Source organism: Diuraphis noxia, unplaced genomic scaffold (genome assembly GCF_037042655.1).
Source record: "Diuraphis noxia isolate RWA-SAM2 unplaced genomic scaffold, SU_Dnox_SAM2 contig0003, whole genome shotgun sequence".
Taxonomy (NCBI): Eukaryota; Metazoa; Arthropoda; class Insecta; order Hemiptera; family Aphididae; genus Diuraphis; species Diuraphis noxia.
This window is the reverse complement of record NW_028301713.1, coordinates 46223380-46244532: the sequence shown is the minus strand read 5'-3', so window position 1 is coordinate 46244532 and position 21153 is coordinate 46223380. Positions and strand designations below refer to the sequence as shown.

The following is a 21153-nucleotide window of genomic DNA, read 5'->3' as shown; positions in this document are numbered from 1 at the left end:
TGTTGTAGCAATAACAATAGTATATATATATATATATATATATGTCTATAATACGGCCAATCGGTGGATAGTGACCGCGTCGCTTATGATTTTATCGATAACAGGCATGTGTGAATGCTGTGATAAATAATAATGAATCCGCGTGTGCCGTGTATTTTTATTATTAACGAGTGTGACAACGACATCGACATAACTCACTCATTCATCTTTTACGTTTGTGTCTTTGGATTACCGCGTTTTCCTCGTCATTATTTTTATTAATTATTTAAAAGCATATTTTACAAGCAGTTGGTTGGACATGAATATTCCTGATAAAAAGGTAAGTTTAAATAAATTTGTATTATGTTTTTGAATTCCTACAATGTATATTATTATAAAATTATCAATTAATAATTATCATACAAAAAAATCACTTAACTAAATTTTAATATTTTAATGATTAGGCAGGTACACCATTATGAAATGATGTAATTAAAAAATTACATTATTATATTATTATTATTTTTATAAAATAAAACTTTGTAAGTTGTAACCCGTTCTAATGAAAATTAATAGAAGGAATGCTCTCAAAGTAGTAAACAAATTTATGAGGTCCTCTGTCCCTCTGCCTCCCTAAATTTGAGCATTGTAAGTAGGTACCTATATATTGTTATTGGACCAAAAAATCTTGAATGTGCGAAATTTTCAAAAATGTTATTTTGGTATTAACTATACATTCCAAAAAAAAACCTATGATGTGTTAACAAATATGATTTTTATAAAAAATGTAATTTACTAGTAAATATATCATGTAAATACTAAATTATAAAATACCTTATGAAAAACTTTACTATAAAATTAGGATTTTGCACCACATATAAGATTTTTTTGTCCAACAATAGCTTCACAAATACTGTATCAGTAATACATATTCTATATTCTAGATGTGATAATTTAATGAGCTGGTTAAATCTTACTTTAAATAGTTTTTGATAGCAGTTACAATTAAGTAAAATTGATTATTGTTTTAATTCACTAATATACTCTTTATTTTGTTTTATTGAATTACCTACTGCACCTACCTATTATTTAAATAAAATACCAAAACATTATACCTGATCATTCTGATCTTGTCCTTTCAGATTCATTTGTTAAAAAAAAAATGGGTAGTCGTTATATTTTCTCCAAAAAAAGACTACAGTGTAGTCCCAATAAACTGGCTTGTTGAAACAGAAACCCAGAAATTGTCTACCTGTACAATAGGATATTGTTACTGGCCATCAATAAGGGTAACTAGCACAGACTTAAAAGCTGCTGTAGATCCAGATCAGTCTTGGTGTCAATATAAAATCCGTGTAGTTGGTGGCAACAAGACTTACAGTATGTAAAATTCAACTTCGAATACAATTTCCTTAATGAAACATTTTAATTGCATTTGATTCACTAAAATCGCAATTATAAATCCTTTTCCTTTGTATTTTATTTCAATCCAATCATAAAAATTTGTAATTTCAGTTTATAAATGTATAAGCTCTGATTTAGATTTTTTTTTTCATATTAACTTACCATATGGCTGTATAGGTAATTTCAATAAAGCCTGGCATGAGCGAATTGAAATAGAGTCAACTGACAATGAGAGTATTTTAAATGAACATCATCCATTTAAGAGAAACAAAAAAAATAAAACTGTGGATACTAGTGATAGTAGTGAAAATGAAGGTAAACATTTAATACTTCTATCAAATTACTAACATCAATTGTGTTTTTGAATAACTTATTTATTTTTCTGATTTACTCTTTTTTAAGATTCAACTGGTTATACTATTGTACCTTCTAGTAAACAAAATGAATTGCTGTTTAATACATCACATACTGAATATTCAACACATACTGATACAATTCAAACTCTATATACAAACACACAACAACAACCGTCTATATCAACTTCTACTGATGGCAAAAATTCCATTATTACCCAAGTTGATTCTTACACAAATGTACAGCCAAGTTCTTCTTTTTCGGCAACACCAACTTTTTCTGCAAACCAAGAAAAATCTTATACAGATCTTGAAGTTAGATCATTAACTTCACCAAACTCATCAAACGTCCAAGAATCAAGTATGATGGAACAGTTCACATTTGAACCGTTTTATACAGGATCACAGGTACCTAACATTCTATAAAAATCTAAACTTAATTCAAACAATTTACTTTTAAGATTTTGTATTCAATATTTCATCAGAATGTATAGAAGTGATAATAGGAGGTACCTGCTTAATTAAAATATTTATTAATTATTTTTTGTTTGACAGGTTAATCATTTGGAAGTTCTAAGTCAACCATTATCCCAAGTTTCTCCTGAAGGTAATACATCAATCCATTTATTTATTTTATGAAAAGTATTCAGTATATTATGCTATAGAATCTACTTTATAATTCACTCACATTTGACTTAACTTCATTACATTTCATATAAAGTATAGATAGATACTAAAAAACACTGATATTAGTTTATGATCTTTTTGGCATTAGCTTTAGATATTAAAATACTTTTTAATTTCATAAGATACATTATACTATAGTTATTACGGAAGGAAATACAAAATATTTACAAAATATTCATGAAGAGCTTATTGCAAATCGCTTGATGAATCAAAGGCTCTGGAATATGATGAATAGCTTAAAAGACGATATTAAAAAGTTAACTCAAGCTAATATACCAACATTGGGAATGTCAAATGAACTTGAGGATAAAGTATTGTTAGATAAATTTCCTTTTTCAAATAAAGAAGACATTTTGGAGTTTGAAAAACTATTGCAAATTGACAATAATGATAGAGAAAAATTGGTAAAATTCTAAAATCTAATTTTTTAACTTATTTTAAAATTATTAGTTTTTAATATGACTTGTTTGCTAGAAAATTATTCTTTGTTCAATTGGCGGTAATGATGGAAAATCACATTTAAGACGTATTTTGTCAAAAATATTCTCTAATAAACTGGCAATCAATTGTTCTTGGACAGGCAGGGCTTTTGATAAAGATCAGACTAAATTTAAAGTAAAAGACTTACAAATAATTTCAATTATCAAAGGTAAATTATAAATTAAATTTATTTGGAATAATTCGATACAATTTTAACTATTTCTATTCACTATTAGGTGTGATTAAAAATAAATATCAATTCTCTGACTCTGTATTTGAAATGGAGATCCAAAGCTGGTTTAGGACATCAAAAACTCGCTACGACAGGGAAAAGTAAATACCTACCTATATGTAATATTTAAATTTACAATAACCCAAACCAATTTAATTAATTTCAATTTTTTTTTCACAACTATTCAGAAAAATAGATTCTATTAATTTTTTTTTCATTAAAGAGGTATTAAGTAAAAATGTTATGTATTACATATAATATACATCATACTCGTATATGAAGTTTAGTTAACTTGAATGGACTAACCTACTCAATAATTTATGTTATTACTGATAAGTCTATCATCTCTAATTAACAATTACATTTTTTAGTGTTCCCAAAAATTCATAAACGAGTCAAAGATATTGGAACTATTTCTTCACGCCAGTTTCAAAGGCGTATAAGAAATAAAATACAACTACTAAATAATAATCTACCAATTGCTACAACTTTTAAAATTCAGTCATCAACCCAGGTTTGTTAAATAATATGATTGAGAAGATTCATTTTCACAACTTTTTATTCTATTGTTTTAGTCTAATCAAATCGCACCTTTAAAATCCCCTAATAAACAACTTCATTCAACCATTACAAAAAACTACAGTTATATAGAACCATGTGATTCCAATACAATGGAGAACTATACTAATGAATTTAATACTTCTATCGTAAGTATATATTTATATTTGTTGTTACATTATATATTGAAATATTTAGTTATAGTCAATAAGTATTTATACATTTATTTTTTTCTAGGAATATTCTACAGAGACACAGCCAATTGATGGCAGATTGAATGTTACTAATAGTAATAAGGATAAAAACCAAGATTTAGTTCAACAAATCCGTAATTGGGCAGTGCAGTTTAATGTATCACATGGTTGTGCTAACGAGATGTTAAATATTCTTAGGAACACAGGTCAAAAAGTTCCCAAGGATATCCGTACAATTCTACGTGAACATAAGGCAGTCAGACCAATTTCGGAAATTAAAAATGGTTCTTATCTTAATTTAGGTATTTGTAATATTGTTCAACCTCATTTATTAAAACAAATAAATAAAATAAGTAATGATATAGTAATAAAATTAAGTTTCAGTATTGATGGTCTTCCTTTAGGTAAAAATTCTAAATCACAATTTTGGCCCATTCTTATGTCATTCATAAATGTCCCCATTTTTAAAAAGAAGATTTTTCCAGTTGGTATTTTTCACAGTTTTAATAGTAAACCTGGTGATATAAATGAATATTTAGGACCATTTATTCATGAGCTAAATCATATTTTAACTTATGGTATTCAAATAAACGATAAACAAATTAATTTTGAAGTAGCTCACATTGTCGCTGATGCTCCAGCAAAAGCTTTTTTATTAAATGTCAAAAATCATAACGGTTATTTTGCCTGTACATCTTGTGAAGTCGAAGGAGAATATTTGGATAGAATTTGTTTTTTAGATTTATCTGCACCGTTAAGAACAGATAGTTCATTTAGGTTAAAATCAAATGCTGAATACCATAAAGATGGGCTTAGCCCATTAATAGATCTCCCTATTAATATAACAAATTGTGTAGTATTGGATTATATGCACTGTTTGTGCCAGGGTGTAATGAAAAGACTATTGGATTTCTGGGTTAAAGGGAAAAAACCAATGAGAATGTTGGAGGAAAAAAAACATTCTATTTCTTTAGCTTTATTCAATCTTAGAAAATCTGTACCAACAGAGTTCGCTCGTTTACCAAGAAGTCTTGATGATTTAGAATATTGGAAAGCCACAGAATTCCGTGAATTTTTACTTTACACTGGTATTATTGTCTTAAAATCAAATATAAAAAACGAACAATACAATCACTTTCTTATATTGTTTGTATCTATTAGAATACTGAGTTCGGATAAAATTTTCAGTACATACAGTGATTTGGCTTCAAAACTTTTAATAGAATTTGTTCAAAATTATTCATGCATTTATGGTTCAAAATTTGTCAGCTACAACATCCACAGCTTAATTCATTTATCTTTTTTTGTTAATTTACATGGGCCATTAGATAATTTTAGTGCTTTCAAGTATGAAAATTATCTTCAAACACTTAAAAAATCAATGAAATGCTGTAGATTTCCACTAGCTGAAATTCTAAATAAAATATTGGCATCTGAAGGCGAAGAGTTAAAAACTCCTTTAAATAACAATTCATTCATTATAGATTCTTTCAAAATAGATAAAAATCTTTCAAATTTTAGATTCACTTATTACAATAAGATTACTCTTAAATCAAATAACTATACCCTTTGCTGTGATAATATTAAAGATCAGTGTATTATTCTAGAAAACGAAGACATAGTAGTGATAAAAAAAATGTATAAATTAAATTCTAATGATGATAAAACAGTTAAACTATCTGTTGTTAAATTTTTAACTGTAAATAATTTGTTTTTACAACCTGTACAGAGTAGCCTCATAGGAGTTTATTCTGTTAAGACTGATCACATATCTAATGTTTATGACATAAATATAAATAATATTAGATTTAAGTGTTTTTTTGTCCAACTTTCAAATAATGAAGCGATTGTTATTTCACTTTGTCATACTGTTTAAGTTTAAAAACAGTTATCTTAAAAAAAATGAATTTGAAAGATTTGTTTTTCCTATATTATACACTGAGTATAAAATATTAATTTATAAAATGTGTTAATAAAACCCATATAATAATATTTCTGTAAATGTGTATACATTTTTTTTTTTTTGTAATAAAAACTTATAAGACTAGTATGATTTGTATTTTATGTTTATTTTTATCTCCTTATTTTTTACCGTGTATTGACCATGGTTATTTACATTATAATATTATATAACTAATAGTAGTATAAACCTAACCTCAAGCGGTGGAGAGGGGGATGAGTAATTGATGCAATTATGTCTCCCCCGCCAAATTACATAGTTAAGGAAGAGGTATAGTATTATGCTTGAATGTTCCAAAAAACACTTGGATAAATATAACTGGAACATAAAATTGAAAACTATTAATTTGAAGTATGAATAAACATCCCAGGAATAGTTTTAGAAACATGTTACTGTAATGTTACCGAAAAACTATTCAGGTAATATAATCTATTTTATAGTTCTATGATGGTTTATTCGGTGTTTCAAATAACACGGCATATTGCCTTATTGGAATGGTTTTGGAACTCTAATGGAAGTTCCTTAGGAACGTTTCAAAGTTCCTTAGGAATATTAATTTTATATAATCGTAACGGTTTTTTGCACGGTGGGGAGTCATACAATCCCACGGTACATCACGGTGGAAAAGTTTCTTATCAAATAAATGTTTTTACTCACTGGATACTAGCGCTTCCAGTGCCAACATGGCCTATCACTAAATGTTGGTGCCAAAAACAATAATTCCAGGCGGCATTTTACTATTTACTATTTAGCCATACCACAAAATAGAAAATAATGTATAGAATTTTATTCTGTATGACTGTTAATATACTACAGTATATAGCAATAGTCATACACATAAAAAGCGATAAAGGATGCAGCGGCTGGTATTAGATTGGAAAGCTATTAAATGCCAATATATAATTGACATTTGTTAAAAAAAATTACATTGTAAAATTTTTCTACGTTTTCAATCATAAAGTATTATGAAGTAGGTAGGTACTATATAATAATAATTATTATAATATAGTATTAATTATTATTATTATTTAATAAATTAAAGAATATCAAGAGTATCGTGGTAATTTAGTAGATCCGAGATCGCGCCACGGGGCAGTGAGTTTTTCATATTTTTGATAAGAAACTCTACCCCCCAAATATCAGACCTCGTCGCTTAACCATTCTATCTTAAACCGTGTCTACGACTGACCGATACAACTATGCAAGCAAAGAACAAACAAGAAACGACACTCTGCCGTGTGATAACAATGATAACATAGTCGAGGCTCGGCCTTGAAGTTATAATCGAATTACTGCAGGCTTCGCCTTGAAGTTTTTGTTTACAATAAACCACATGTATAGTAAATGTTAAATGACAAAATTGTCATTATAAGTAAATTATAAGTTTTGTTCTTTGTTATAAGTTAATTGTTAACTTTTAAGTTTTAAATGTGACAAAAATTATTGTGTAAATTATAATATTTACAAAATCTTGAAAATAAATTAATTTGTTATCAAGAATCAAAATTGTTTAATTTCTTATCAAAACTTTTTGGCCGACACGGTGGCACTTGGTGGAATTCTAGGTCACCCATTTATTTAACATGAAAGATAGGGAGTGTCATACCCCTGATACAAGTGTACAATATTGGTTTATCTTAATTGCAGAGTGCCCCGGTAATGTTTTTGACTATTTTTAGCAAAATCATAAAATCAAAAGTATAATATGATATAATATGACGAATGTCTTTCTTAATCAATCAATACAAAAGCTTCAATTTGTTTAAAAAAAAATGAAAATGTAATAAAAATGAAAATTTGAAATTTGCGCCCCTCTATGATTAGCGCCCGGGGCATGCCCCCCTCCCACTAGATCCAATACTGGTTGCGACATACACAAACAAATTTGTCGTTTTGTAAAGTGATAGTTATAGAATAGTGGCATTTTGTACGTTCGTTTATCTTATAACTATTTTTCTCCTTCTATTATTGTTTGAAATTAACAATTTATGTTTTTTTTCTTGTAGGCGTAATTCATTTATTTATAATATTTGAATAAAAAAAAAAAGTGTGTTATTATGAACAAAATCTGCCTATATAATAATAAATATTAATAATCCATTATACCACATATTATCAGTCATGAGTTATGCATGTGTAAAACATTGAATAGGTAATAATTGTTAATTACATTTAATAGGTATTAAGTACTATACCACATCATTTTGAGATAATTATCTATTTTTAAAATATATTAACTTAAATGTATGTATAATTATACAAGTTTATTTTTTAAACGCCTTGATTTATCATGATCAAAATTATACGTTTTTAACGAAAACCTACCTAGACAACTAAAAATAATGTGATAAAACAATAAGTGATAATAATATCAACGTTGTAGATATCTTAATAAAAAAGTTCTTATAATAAATATACCTATCAAAATTATTATTATCAATATTATCATAATACCTACAATCATTGTATTACAATGTTAAACATTAATTCGATTAATATTATAAACTTTATTATATTAGTAGGTTAAGCGCTATTCTGGTTTAATGTCTGTAAAAGATTTTATTTTATCTGTAACAATTAATAAATAGCACTTTAATAAATTAAGATTAGCTTTTTATTAGTGTTATTATATTTTTGGGAGTAATAAAGACAAACATAGACATGACAAGAGTAGGTATTTTAACAGTTAAGAATTACGAGTGATTAATAATACATAAGCAACTTTTAAAATACCTAACTATCACTTTCATTAAAATAATTTAGAGTATTAATAAATAATTCTACACACTTATTATTTTTATATTTATATCTATTTATTATTGCATAATTTTATCACATGAAAATAAAATATTGTTAATACAGTTATAATAATAACTTATTATTAAATAACTCGGTATATTTCGTATAGTACTAAAAAAATTGTATTATACTTATTTGTGATTATCATTAATTTATCAACAGTAATAATGTGTAAAAATGCTTCAAGCATAATAAATACTGGACCCATTATTAAATTTTTGAGAAACCATTTTTAAGGAAAATTATCCTTAAACATCTCAATATCTGAGAAATTACTTGTTTCAATTTTTAATTAAGAACATAAAGATTTTCAAAATAATCATCCATTGAATTATTTTCAGTAAAAAAGGTTTTTGTTTTAAAAAAATAGAAATCGCTACAGGACACGCCTTAAGTAGTAAAAAAAAATGCAATTACCGGTTCAAAAAAAATTGTCTTCAAGAGGGACCTTATTCAAAAATCCGAAAAAAAGAATTTGAATAAATTCATTATTAAAAGGAAAAAGTGAGATTGAGCTTGTTTAGTGAATTACTATTTGTATATGAAATTGAATGTATGTTTGTTGCTCAAAACTTACTGTATCAATTTTTGAGAAATTGTCTCAGATTGTTTTTAGAGACAATAGAAAAGTGTAGAGAGTAGTTCTAATCTTGTTAAAAAATTGCCAAGCACTATATCCATTATACCACTGGCGAATTGCCCATCTTGGTCTAATTAGTTCACAAAGTGAGGTACACCGACTAGGCGACGCCGACTTTTCCACGAACTGGGATAACAAACATTATACAAGAACTGAGATAGTGCCATATTTTATATTTTTTCCAGTATATATTCTTAAACTAAACAAATTAAATTCATGAATAACAATATATTTTTAAGCAAAAACGCATAAATAGTTGTAACCTGTAAAGTATTTTTTTTTTAGTTTATTGATTATTCTTTAAAACTAAACCATAACTATATTTTATTTTATGATATTACATTTCACTAGGCCGTATAATGTCAAATTATATGGATATAAAATGTTATTAATGACTTTATTCATTTGTCATATCTATATTATGTTCGATGCTCGATAAATTATGCCCGCCTATGTTGAATCAAGAAAACAGGATTAAAATTTAAACAAAGAAAATATAGTAAAATTACTACTGACCACACCCATATTCATGTGTATAAAAACTAAACGATGTATTACTATATACAATTTATTTACAACATATTACATATATTAAGGAGTGTATAAATTCAAAAAATGTATTTATATATAAATATAGGTATTATAAGTGTATATTTATATTTTTTATAAATGATTATTAAGACCATGTTGGTGTTTGCTTATATCATTATTAATTAATTAATATATATATATATATATATATATATATAAACAAAACAAAATACTATTGAGTGGAAATTTGACTAAGATAAACAGCGATGAGTGGTGTAGTAGCGACGTCCCCATTTTCTAACTTAAAGAACTACTGCATTGGATCTTCCCTCCTCTATTTTATTCACCTGATAACGCATCTGATTGAGTTACAAAATACTCTTAGAAACCTAGCTGAATATACATAAACACATACATTTAATCATAGCAATGTAGTGTTGTTGAACAGTGACATATAGAGCTACAGGACAGTGCTTGAGGACTAAATTTTAATGTGAAGCTTAAAAATGATTTGGGAAATATATTTAGAAGTAATCAGAATACAAGATATGAGTCTATGCACAATAGATTGTCTAAATATTATGAAACCAAACTAGGTTTCCAGGCCATCTGAAATTAATTTTGAATCTGTTAGTGACTTTTTATGTGAATCCAACTTCTTATAATATAAATATATTTTATCAAACGAATAGTTTTTAAGCTATTTTATATAACTTATATGTATTAAAACTTTAAAATCTCAATACAAATAATTGGGGAATAAAATATTTACATATCATACGTTTAGGTGAAATAAACGCATCTAATGACAACATTATAATGGATACAAGTTTACAGAATGATATTTTCTAAAATAAAAAAAAAATGTATGAAAAAGCTGTGAATTTTGTGAAATTTATTCTGAAACAATGAGTAGCTTATCACATAAATAATTTCAAATATATTTATGGAATTTTTACATTGAGATATTTCTAATTTTAATTGAATATGACATATGCGATGACACATTTATACAATTGTATTACTTTTTACACTCCATAAAATAGATTAATCATAAAGGTCTAGTGACTAAATTACTATTCAAATTTCAAAATCTACTATTCAGTGGATAAGTAATACGTTTTATTTAACGTGTTTTTTTAAATATTAAATTATCACATCTGTATTTGTAATACTATAAATTGTAACCCTGAAAAAAAAAACTATTGCTGATAGTTATCTACTTATCACCGCCGGTACGACCTTATTATCAATTAGTACATGACAATTGAAAATAAATGTACTATATTTTATAGCAAGTTAGTATAGGATGCATAATTTAAGAAAATTTCAATAATTGATGGATTTTTTCAGATTTCATAATATTAGTAGTTATAAGTTATTAACACTTTTACTATTCATTATAAGTACATATTTAATCAATTGGAATTTGAAATTTTAACTGAAAAATGTTCTACTTCAAAATATAATAGTTTCATTTTCGGATCCTAAAAAAAAAAATATGGTCCAAACTCTCTTTTTTCGGTTAGGTTAGGTTCTGTCCTCGCTAATAATAGTTAAACATTGTCTTCTTATTAAATTTATAACCAAAGTATTTATCTTAATTGGATTGAATGTCTGGTTGGTTTTCCCTAGTTTACGGCTAAATATAACTAGTTAAATATATAATTAGGTCTTGAACTTGATTAAAAATATTAAAAATCTAGTTTCATTGTTTTATTTAAATAACTGTTATACATTTTTTTTTTTTTATTTAAAATATTGTTATTTGAAATTGAATGCCGTTTAGTATCATTATGAGGAACCTTAAATAATGAAATTAACCCCTTAATGAGAAGTTGAAGTATACTTTTTACATATTTTTTTATACGATTTAGAGATAACATTTTGTTCAATTTCATGAAATTCTTAATGACTACACCCATTTTGTGAATTATTCAAAATTTATAAAATGGGTATTGGGTTTTATAACTGCATAGATGCAAAGTATAATAGTATAATTTACAGGATGCCTAATAATAAAGATTTAAAACTATGAGAGTCATACAACCTCCATTACCCCACCACTTTAAATTAGTAAATTCTCATGAGACATTCCGTGTATGTGTTTTTGGTTTTTTAGAGCCCTTTGTTTTTCGTTAACCCTGTTTGTGTTCATTTATTTATCGAAATAATATCTCAAATTATTTACTTTCAGTTTACGGGTATATTATACTAATAGGTAGGACTAGGATTTATATGCATTTGCATGTTTTTTTTCCTTAAGTCAAAATTGATTGGTTGTCAGATTTGGCCGATTCTCGTTTAAATAGGACCAATTTTTTTTTGCATATTTTTGTATATTTTGGACATAATGCATATAATTGCATATTCATAGATTTTTTTAGAATTTGATATTTTTTTAACTAACATTTTTAATTTTTATAAGTTATTGTTAATTTTAAATGGAACTTCACGAAACCGACAGTTTGTGGTTTATCCATTGAATTTTCGTAAATATATAGCATAAATACTACCTATTTTATCTTAGGTCAGATAATATCCGTTCGTTACCTTATCGTTGGTCGGACGACTGGTAGAATTACTTACCTACTCATTGTTATTTGTTATACAGTAAGATAGAACAGAAAAATAGTATTGGCACCTAGTCGAGTGTTGCGTAAATGTGCAGACGTTTATACTTAATAATTTGAATGGTTTTAATAACAGTGTCCAGTATGCCGAAAGTTCAAAGTGAAAGTGCCAAGTTACGTCTAATTTTATCAAACTAATATTTAATGTAATAATATAAGCTAATAATAAGTAATAAAAAATCATGAATTATAATAAATAATAATAAAAATTTGTTTTTGCATATTTTGGTAAATAAAATGCATATTTTACAATTTTTTATTGCATATAAATCCTAGCCCTAATTACTAATATATTGTACCTAAATGACTCGCAGAATCGAAAAACAAAAATATATTTTCAAAAAACGTCCACTATGAATATTTGTCACGTTTTTCTTCAAGAGTGATATTTATAAATGACAATTAAATAGATTCTACTTTCAGCAAATTTTATTAGTTGATCACCTAAAAAATGGCTTAAACTCAATAACGGCTACATTGACACTTTTGTAATGTACATAGTGGTTTATTTTAACCGAAAGGGAGGTAAACATACGAATTAAAAACAAATATAAACTCGGAACCCTTCATCGAAGGCAGGTGATATAAATGTGTATTGTTTATTTAAATCTATATAACATTCTAAACGGCCAGACTTACACCATATGCAAACCTTTCGCAACAGACTTCCTTGAACGGCAAGTCCGACGTATTCTAGTTCTAACCACTTGTCATTTATCCATTACGCAGTGTCCTTGACAATTTGTTTGCTATAGAACGTGACATGGGTCTTATTAAAGTATAAAAGTTTTTTGTTTTGTTTAAAAAACATTTTCCATTTGTCTACACAATGCATGCACATTCGGCGTTCGGCACTTGTACTGGAACTATAAATATTATATCATACTATTTCAGTAGTTTTTGGTTTTGAAAAACTCTACAAATAAAAATTGATATTTTTCGATGAACATATTAATATTACCTATAGTAAACAAAAAAATATTTTTCTAGTCGTAGGTATCTGAATATCTTAAAATACCATTATATTGATAAATGCATATTTTATTCCGTTAACATTAAGTAATTTTAAGTATAACTCATGTATATATTTATTTAATGGTAGATACCTACTAGATACTAGATAGTGTATGACATGGGTCAATAGGTTAAATGTATTCCCTTTAAATCATAGCAACCAATATAAAGAAAAAAAGTATGCAATATTTGAAGTGCAATTAAGATGATGTCAATATACCGTTTGTTTTCTCTCTCTAACCCACAAGCAATATCGACAAAACGTTTTTGAGTTGACTTAGAGTAAAATCACCCATTACAAAAATTATAAAGAATACAATTTTTGAGCGTATGACATATCGATTTTTCATAATTTGTATAACGTCCATTTAAATTCACAAAACGTTATTTTTATTTTTAAAGTTGAATATAGGTTAAGTAAAATAGTAATAAAATATAAAACGAATAAGTCAAATTCTAAAAAATATTTTATCAATTATAGAATTTATAATAGGTAATTGCTCTCTAAAATTTGTCAAAAATCATAAAAAACTATGTTACATAGATTCGTTTTATTAATGTTGCACTTGGGTCTGAAAGACAACACAATCCTTGCACTGAAATTCTCTAAAGTCTTATAATCAGTGGCGTATTTTGGGTGATTTCTCGGGGGGTGTCAACATTTATTGAACCTCACAAACAAAATTTTTAGTTCTATTTACTAATGTAAAAAGACATTGAATTAATTTTTTAACAAATTAATATGTTAGGAATTGACAAGAAGTTTTACATTTGATAAAAGTAGTATACTATAAAATAAGTGACAACACCGGGGACAACACTAATGTCCAATATATTAGGACTTTTTTTTAAATGTCGGGGGGTGTCAAGACATGGAGGACACCCCCCCCCCAAAATACGCCACTGCAGTTATAATATTATCACTTATACACATATATACATATTATTTTTCTATCTAGGTTCGTTATTTAAAGGCATTTTAATGTAATATTTTCTTTATTTAAATCAATGCTATTAATTTTCATTTACGACCAAGAAGTGTTAAAACAATGTGTTTTTAAAACTAAAATATTACCAACTATAAAACGTAATATATTAGTCACAATTTATTATTTACTATTATGTACGTATTAATATATATATATATATATTTCTATATTAATTGATTCTAACTTTATTTGAATGATGTATTTAATATTTATATTGAAACCTAAATTGTGCATTTTATTCATTAGTTTTAATATGAAAATATGTAAGTAATATTGACAATTCAAAACAACTCATTTTAATGAAAAATAATTTTTGAATCTTTTATAATTTTGTTTGATATAGAACTCTTTTGAACTTTGATAATATATATTTGGATTCTAAAATAATATTTTGAATTAATTAAAAACAAAACTAATGTAAACATTAAAGTATATACACAACGAACGTTTTTCAATTATTTGGCTCATGGACTATAATATATTATTTTGGTAAATTATAATAAAACAATCTAACGATACAAATAAAATTAAAACCGTTTTGTCTTAAATTTATTTCATAAGTTTATGTAATAGTTCATAATTTAATATTTGGTATAATTAATTCATAATTTTTGTTTAATTACACACTATTTTGTGGTCTTGATAGTAATATGATCATTCGTCTCATTTTAACACGTATATATACTATATATAGGTACTTTAGGAAAGTACATTTTTGCTGTTTTCTCATTAAACTATCTTGCAGCATTAAATGTTAATATAAAACAACAAGAAACGCAATCGTAACCTTTTATGAATGATAATTATTATTATACGAACACTGTACATTATTACAAGTATTACAACGGTTATGCAAAATTGTCTACAATACCTACAAAGTTTTAATTTAATTTAGTTTTTTGAAAGTAAACTATTTTTTTATACAATTAACTACTTGTATGAATAATTGTTTGACGGTTAAATGGTTAAAAATGTTATACTGATTATAACTTATTTAGATTTTAACACATGTAATAATTTACTTTTTTGCAACTACAAATATAAATTTTAAAAGTTTGCACATAACAGCTTATAATATTAATTCTTAAATCTCAAACATTATTAAAATACATAAAAAATCTACTGGTATTACAGTTTTAAACTATTTATAATTCAATATAATATAAAATGGGTGAAAATAAAATAAAACAAAACAATGTTGTTTTTATTTTAAAGTTTTTAGCTACGCATATCATGTAATATAATATAGAAATTAATTAAATGTATTATCTACTTACTAACGCCCTTTTACACAATATCTTTCCATAACCTTGAAATTATAATATTATATAGGTACCTGTAATATAATAAAAACATAATACCCCTCATTTTCACCTATGTATTGAAAATTAAATTGATAAAATATTCAGCGAGTACATAACATAATAGGTAAAACACTTTACCTATGTATACCTAAAATGTTTCCATAAAACCTAGAGGCCTAACATGGAACGTTATGCGAATCATGTACCTACCTATACTTACTTTAAATTTTAAAATTGATTACATCTATTAAATTTAAAAAAATATATAAAAATAAAATTTATATTATCAAACACTTTTAAAATTCTTGCGTTATATCTTCTTGAACGGAATGTTGTGGTCATTAACTTAATAAAATTATTTTGTTTTGTTTTAGTCGACGGGGGTGGTTGTCCTTCACCCGGACTAACGCTGAATGGCACTAGGGTCATTCCACGGTCGGGCATGTCACCCGACTTTTCTACACTGTCTGAGGTAAAATTTCCTGCAAGCTTACCATCCCCATCTGGCAAGGGATCGGCTTCAGTGGCATCGTCATCCTCGGTAGATGCTGAAGTGCCGTCCAGGATCTGCAAAATAAAATGTGTGTCGGGCCAATGGGTCGGTCCCCTATGCCAAGGTCCGTATACAATTAATATATGTACATATAATAATACCGGCAAAACGAGTTTCCACCAAAAGTAGACCTTTCCTTTTTTCACCAATACCCGTATCCACCAATATCCGTTATGAGAATGAGATCTACCTATAATTTAACCACGGTTAATTTACCAAAATAATTTTTATACTACGCTTATATTAAAATCTTTAATACAGTAATAAGTTTATTTAAAATACTAATGCTGGATTGAACAAATGTCAAATGATATATTAGTGTATTTAATTATGTATATATTGTGTCTACTTATATAGATAATTGGTTGATATTTTTTTTTCAATCGTAGAATATAGTAGTATACAATTGTTTTTGTAAAAATGTGGTAAATAATTTTATTTGGTGGAAACGGAACGGATATTGGTGGAAACGAGTGAGTATTGGTGGAAAAGGGAAAGGTACACTTTTGGTGGGAACGGGCATCGCCTTATAATAAAACATACATACATGCGTTATTGCGGTTTGTTCATCTTAGTCGTATTAAAATCAATTACAGAAAATACGTCATTTCCTTACCAGAGCTCTTTTCTTCCAATCAAAATCTCGCAAAGCCAGTGGTATACTGAAGCATCTGGAAATTCTTGTCGTTACTAAAGACCACTCAATAAAGCGATTGTTACTCCTTGTCGTGATCTTATTCCTGTATGCATACAATGTTGTATAATTATTATGTTCGCAAACTAAAAAAAAAATTATATTCAGTTATATCGTGACTTTTTTCGTTTTTTTTTTAAATGTAAATAAGTATTGATAAAAATATCAAGCATCAACAATTTTGAAAATCTATACTTTTATATAAAATTGTAAGGGTTTTTCTTAGACTGCACTAACCGAGAAAACTACTGAACCGATTTGGCTGAAACCCGACACTCTGCTGAAGGTTTTAGTACCAATTTTGTCAATAAAAAAAAAGTATAAAGTTCATAAAAAATCAAAAACAGAATCACAGTAGCCACTACTCGCCACGCCACGCCCTCTTCCGGCCAAAAAATATACTAAATATTTTTAGTTGTTATGGTTCTATAGGTTGCAGATCCAAAGAGGATGAGTTGTTCTTATATAAAATGGAAACATATGGTAAACATATTGTATGACATAAAGAAACCGAATACCTACTATGTTTGTTTTTTTCATATTATTATTATTATAAATGATTTCTGAAAGACTACACTTTATTCGTAACCATCAAAAACAACTACGTGCGGATGATTATGTTCACCTCCGAGATGATGTTAACAATGATGCAAATATTAATGCTAATAACGTGGGGCAACAAGTAATTCTTCCCTCCTCTTTTACTGGCTCCCCACGTTTCATGCATGAAAAAAATCAGGATGCCACGACTTATGTTCGTAAATTTGGCCGTCCAGATTTATTTATTACTTTCACATGCAACCCGGAATGGCCGGAAATAAAAAATGAATTATTTCAAGACCAAAAGTCGTTTGATAGACACGATGTAATCTCTAGAGTTTTTCATCTCAAACTAAAAAATTTTATGCATGTATTAAAAAATAAATTTATTTTCGGAGATTAGTGCTATACATTTTAATTATTATTTTTTTTAACATCGTAAAAAAATATTTTGTTGAAACAATTAAAATTTTATAAATTTAAAAATATATATATATATTTTGGACAGTTTTATTTTTTTATTTCTATTTATTTTTGAAATAATAAGCTTTTGATTAGAAAGATGTTTTGTACGATACCGTTTTTTATTTATAAAAATATGATAAATACCTAATACACAGGGTGTAACAGGTCAATTTGACTAATGACGGTGGTATGCATCCCATGGTCATATTAAATATTGATAAAATATATGTATTTGTTATTGATTACCTACCTTTTAAAGATAATAAAATACTGATTAGCAAGAAATAAATCTGAATTTTAACGAACATTGAAATGTTTAAAAATCAATGACGTAACCAAATTTAAAGTTTTAAACAACAAAACTGTTTTTAAAGACTTGCTTATAAAATAGCTATCTATTGGGTTATAAGAAACAAACTTAAATTATTTTATATTATTTGTAAAAAAAAAAAATATTATAACGTATAAAATTTATAGCACAGAGCTCTAGAAATCATTACAAAAAAAAAACTTATAAATATTAAAAGGAAAAATAGATATAGCATTAGTCAAATAGACTTGTTATATCCTGTATTTTACTTAAATACAATCCATAATACACTCCACAAGTACTATAATACATATGTTGTGATCGGTTATGGGGATGACTCGTTTGCGCACAGTACACAATTTCACCTGGTAACTGCAGACAACTCGTTTGCGTACTTAGGAAAACTTGCAAACCTTGCTCATACAAATGTTGACATGAAAAATGACTTCTTGTTTGAGTATAATATTATTAAGTTAGATTTATATTGTAACTTTCAGTGCAAATTTTTATAAGATACCTACACGTAATCTCAAAAGTTTTTGGTCAAAACTATTTCAGATAATTATGTAACAAATGTATAAATCGATTGAAATATTTAAAATAAATAGACACAAAATATTATAGTGATAAATTAGTTTGATTAACGGCAAAGAAGCATTGCATTAAAATTAATGAAATAGTACCTAAATACAAACATGACATTGAAATAATATAACAAATATAGTTTAAATTAAATTAACAAAAAAAAAAATAATCATGCCTGTTGTATAATATAGACAGTCCTAAGCCTGTAAAAGTGAGAAATATAATCTTAAACATCATTTTTTTTAGTTCTTTTGGGTTTTAATACATACACTTTTGATATAATTTATGTACTCAAATAGTCCTACGTTTTGAGCCATTAATCACAAGTATTACAAATTCGTGTGCGCAATTGAGTTTTATATTTTTCCGCAAACAAGTCACAAAAAAGGTTAAATGTACTCAAACGGGTATCGCCCAGTGTGATTGGCTAATTGCGTTTCTTCGGAGGCACACTCATAGTTTGTTAATATTGCATCACGAGGTACTTTATCTTGACTCTCTAGTTTCTACTTTTTACTGGATAATATAACGAGTTCAATTGTCATAACCGGCAGGGCTCTTGTTACAAACTGGAAGGAATGTGGAACCACAATGACGTGATGTTACAATACCTATGACATTTATAAATATTTATTTTAAATTAGAAAAAAACAACAATTTCAAGACTTTGGGTCTGTGTGCGTTAAAATATGTGCTCTTCATCAACGTCTACTCGTTTATACTTATAAACAAAAAATTTATTTGTACGTGGTACTATCTCAGTCTCATGACCAATCTAGACCATTATTTAGGAAAAATAACGAAAATATGAAGATGGTACAGGATAACTTATATATTAATATATAATTCTCTTCTTAGAATTTATATACTTTAATAAAATTGAATATAATATAATAATTGTTTAAATATTTAAATTAAGTCTTTTGTCGAATTTTGCGTTATAAAAAACGCAAACGTGATCTAAATACAGACAAAATTTTTTGTGGTAAATATTCAGCAACATTAATAATGAACTTTTCTTTTCAAGCATGATAAAATATTATTTATTAAAATGATAATATTAATAAATGTATAAAAAAAATCATGCAATTTGTGAATATTTGTTACTTTTTCAAACATAAATACTTTATTTAAAAGCATGGACTTTATATAGAGACTTTATATATAGATTCTTTATAAATAAATATACGAGAAAGTTTCATTGATATCTGGTTTTTGATTTTTAAAACATGGAATATTAAATTATTTTTCGTTTGAACGAAGGAAACTATTGGGTAAAGAGTTTGTTTTTATTTTATTTTAATTTATATTTAGTATTAAATACGAGTTATTTGATTATGTAAACTATAATAAATTAAGCGTAGGTACCTATTAAAAGTATATTCCAGCACTTCTCGCACTGGTAATGCTTCGAGTTATTTTGAAAACGTACAATTTTATTTAAAACTCTCTCAAATTTTGATTATATTTACTATTTACTCAATGGTGTAGATTAAGGACTTAGTAAATTGAATAACAGTTTGAGGAACACTACATAAATAAATCAAACATTAAGGAAAATATTTATTCAAATAATATGGGTATAAAAACTTTTATACATTTTTGAGTTTTGACCTGAAAAAATATGTCAATTAATAATAATCTAAACATAATATTTATACAAAGTGAATGTCTTAGAAAGCTCAACCTATTTGTATGCCTAAATTATGCATACATTCTAATTCTGACTTTTGGAATTTTGAAATACGCTTGAATACAATATTTTTGAATCCTTGAAATTTTTAGTACCACTTGAAATGATTTTGCTATAGTACTAATTTCTGTTTTTAAGTAGAAACCGCCCTTTTTCATTTTTAATACTAAACAAATATTTTTATTTGAAAAATTCGATGTTTTAATGTATCTAAATCAAATTTGAGTTAGTAATTTTTGAGTTACATATTATATGACTATTTGTTCTAACTACTAAGGATAATATACCTTTGATAATGACTAATGGGTTAAGTAGATAAAAGGGTAAAGACTATTTAAACAAGTTGGTAATCATATTAAATCAGTATAAACATTTTAATAATTCAGAAGATATTCATTAGAATTTTGATTTACATACGTGATGGGAATGTTCAAGAAAACCATCCTGATGATCGTACTGCATAGAAATCACGCTGTATAATATTTTTTATTATTTCTTAAATAAATTAACAGTATCATTGATCATTGCGTAATATTGACAAAATTTAATTGTATTA

At 26.4% G+C, this 21153-nt stretch overlaps 2 protein-coding genes across 4 annotated transcripts in view; both read left to right on the top strand.

The window, feature by feature from the left end:
• The window catches only part of hig (locomotion-related protein hikaru genki), a 148957-nt gene that overhangs the window by 24300 nt on the left and 103504 nt on the right, over positions 1–21153 (top strand). The window contains exon 2 of one of the 2 annotated variants that reach the window (XM_089223630.1): positions 16132–16374. The exons of the other annotated variant lie outside the window; for it this stretch is intronic. Coding sequence (XP_089079756.1) covers positions 16132–16374 — 243 coding nt within the window. The remainder of the gene's footprint in view (positions 1–16131; positions 16375–21153) is intronic. 2 annotated transcript variants of the gene reach the window in all.
• On the top strand, positions 145–5860 carry LOC149057450 (uncharacterized). Of its 2 annotated transcripts, none has more exons than XM_089224570.1 (8): positions 145–319; positions 1122–1359; positions 1561–1698; positions 1786–2144; positions 2292–2343; positions 3507–3649; positions 3711–3842; positions 3931–5860. In XM_089224570.1, exons 1-8 carry the CDS (start codon positions 299–301, stop codon positions 5761–5763), a joined length of 2916 nt encoding a protein of 971 aa, XP_089080696.1. In that variant the 5' UTR covers positions 145–298; the 3' UTR covers positions 5764–5860. The 2 variants fall into 2 exon arrangements, with proteins under 2 accessions (XP_089080696.1, XP_089080697.1); XM_089224571.1 differs by lacking the exons at positions 3507–3649; positions 3711–3842; positions 3931–5860 and adding exons at positions 2562–2827; positions 2898–3072; positions 3140–3240.

Coding starts and splice junctions, on each gene's coding strand:
- LOC149057450 (XM_089224570.1), top strand. CDS start 299: ATGAATATTCCTGATAAAAAG. Junction 320..1,121: donor TGAATATTCCTGATAAAAAG/GTAAGTTTAAAT, acceptor TTGTCCTTTCAG/ATTCATTTGTTAAAAAAAAA. Junction 2,344..3,506: donor ATCCCAAGTTTCTCCTGAAG/GTAATACATCAA, acceptor TACATTTTTTAG/TGTTCCCAAAAATTCATAAA.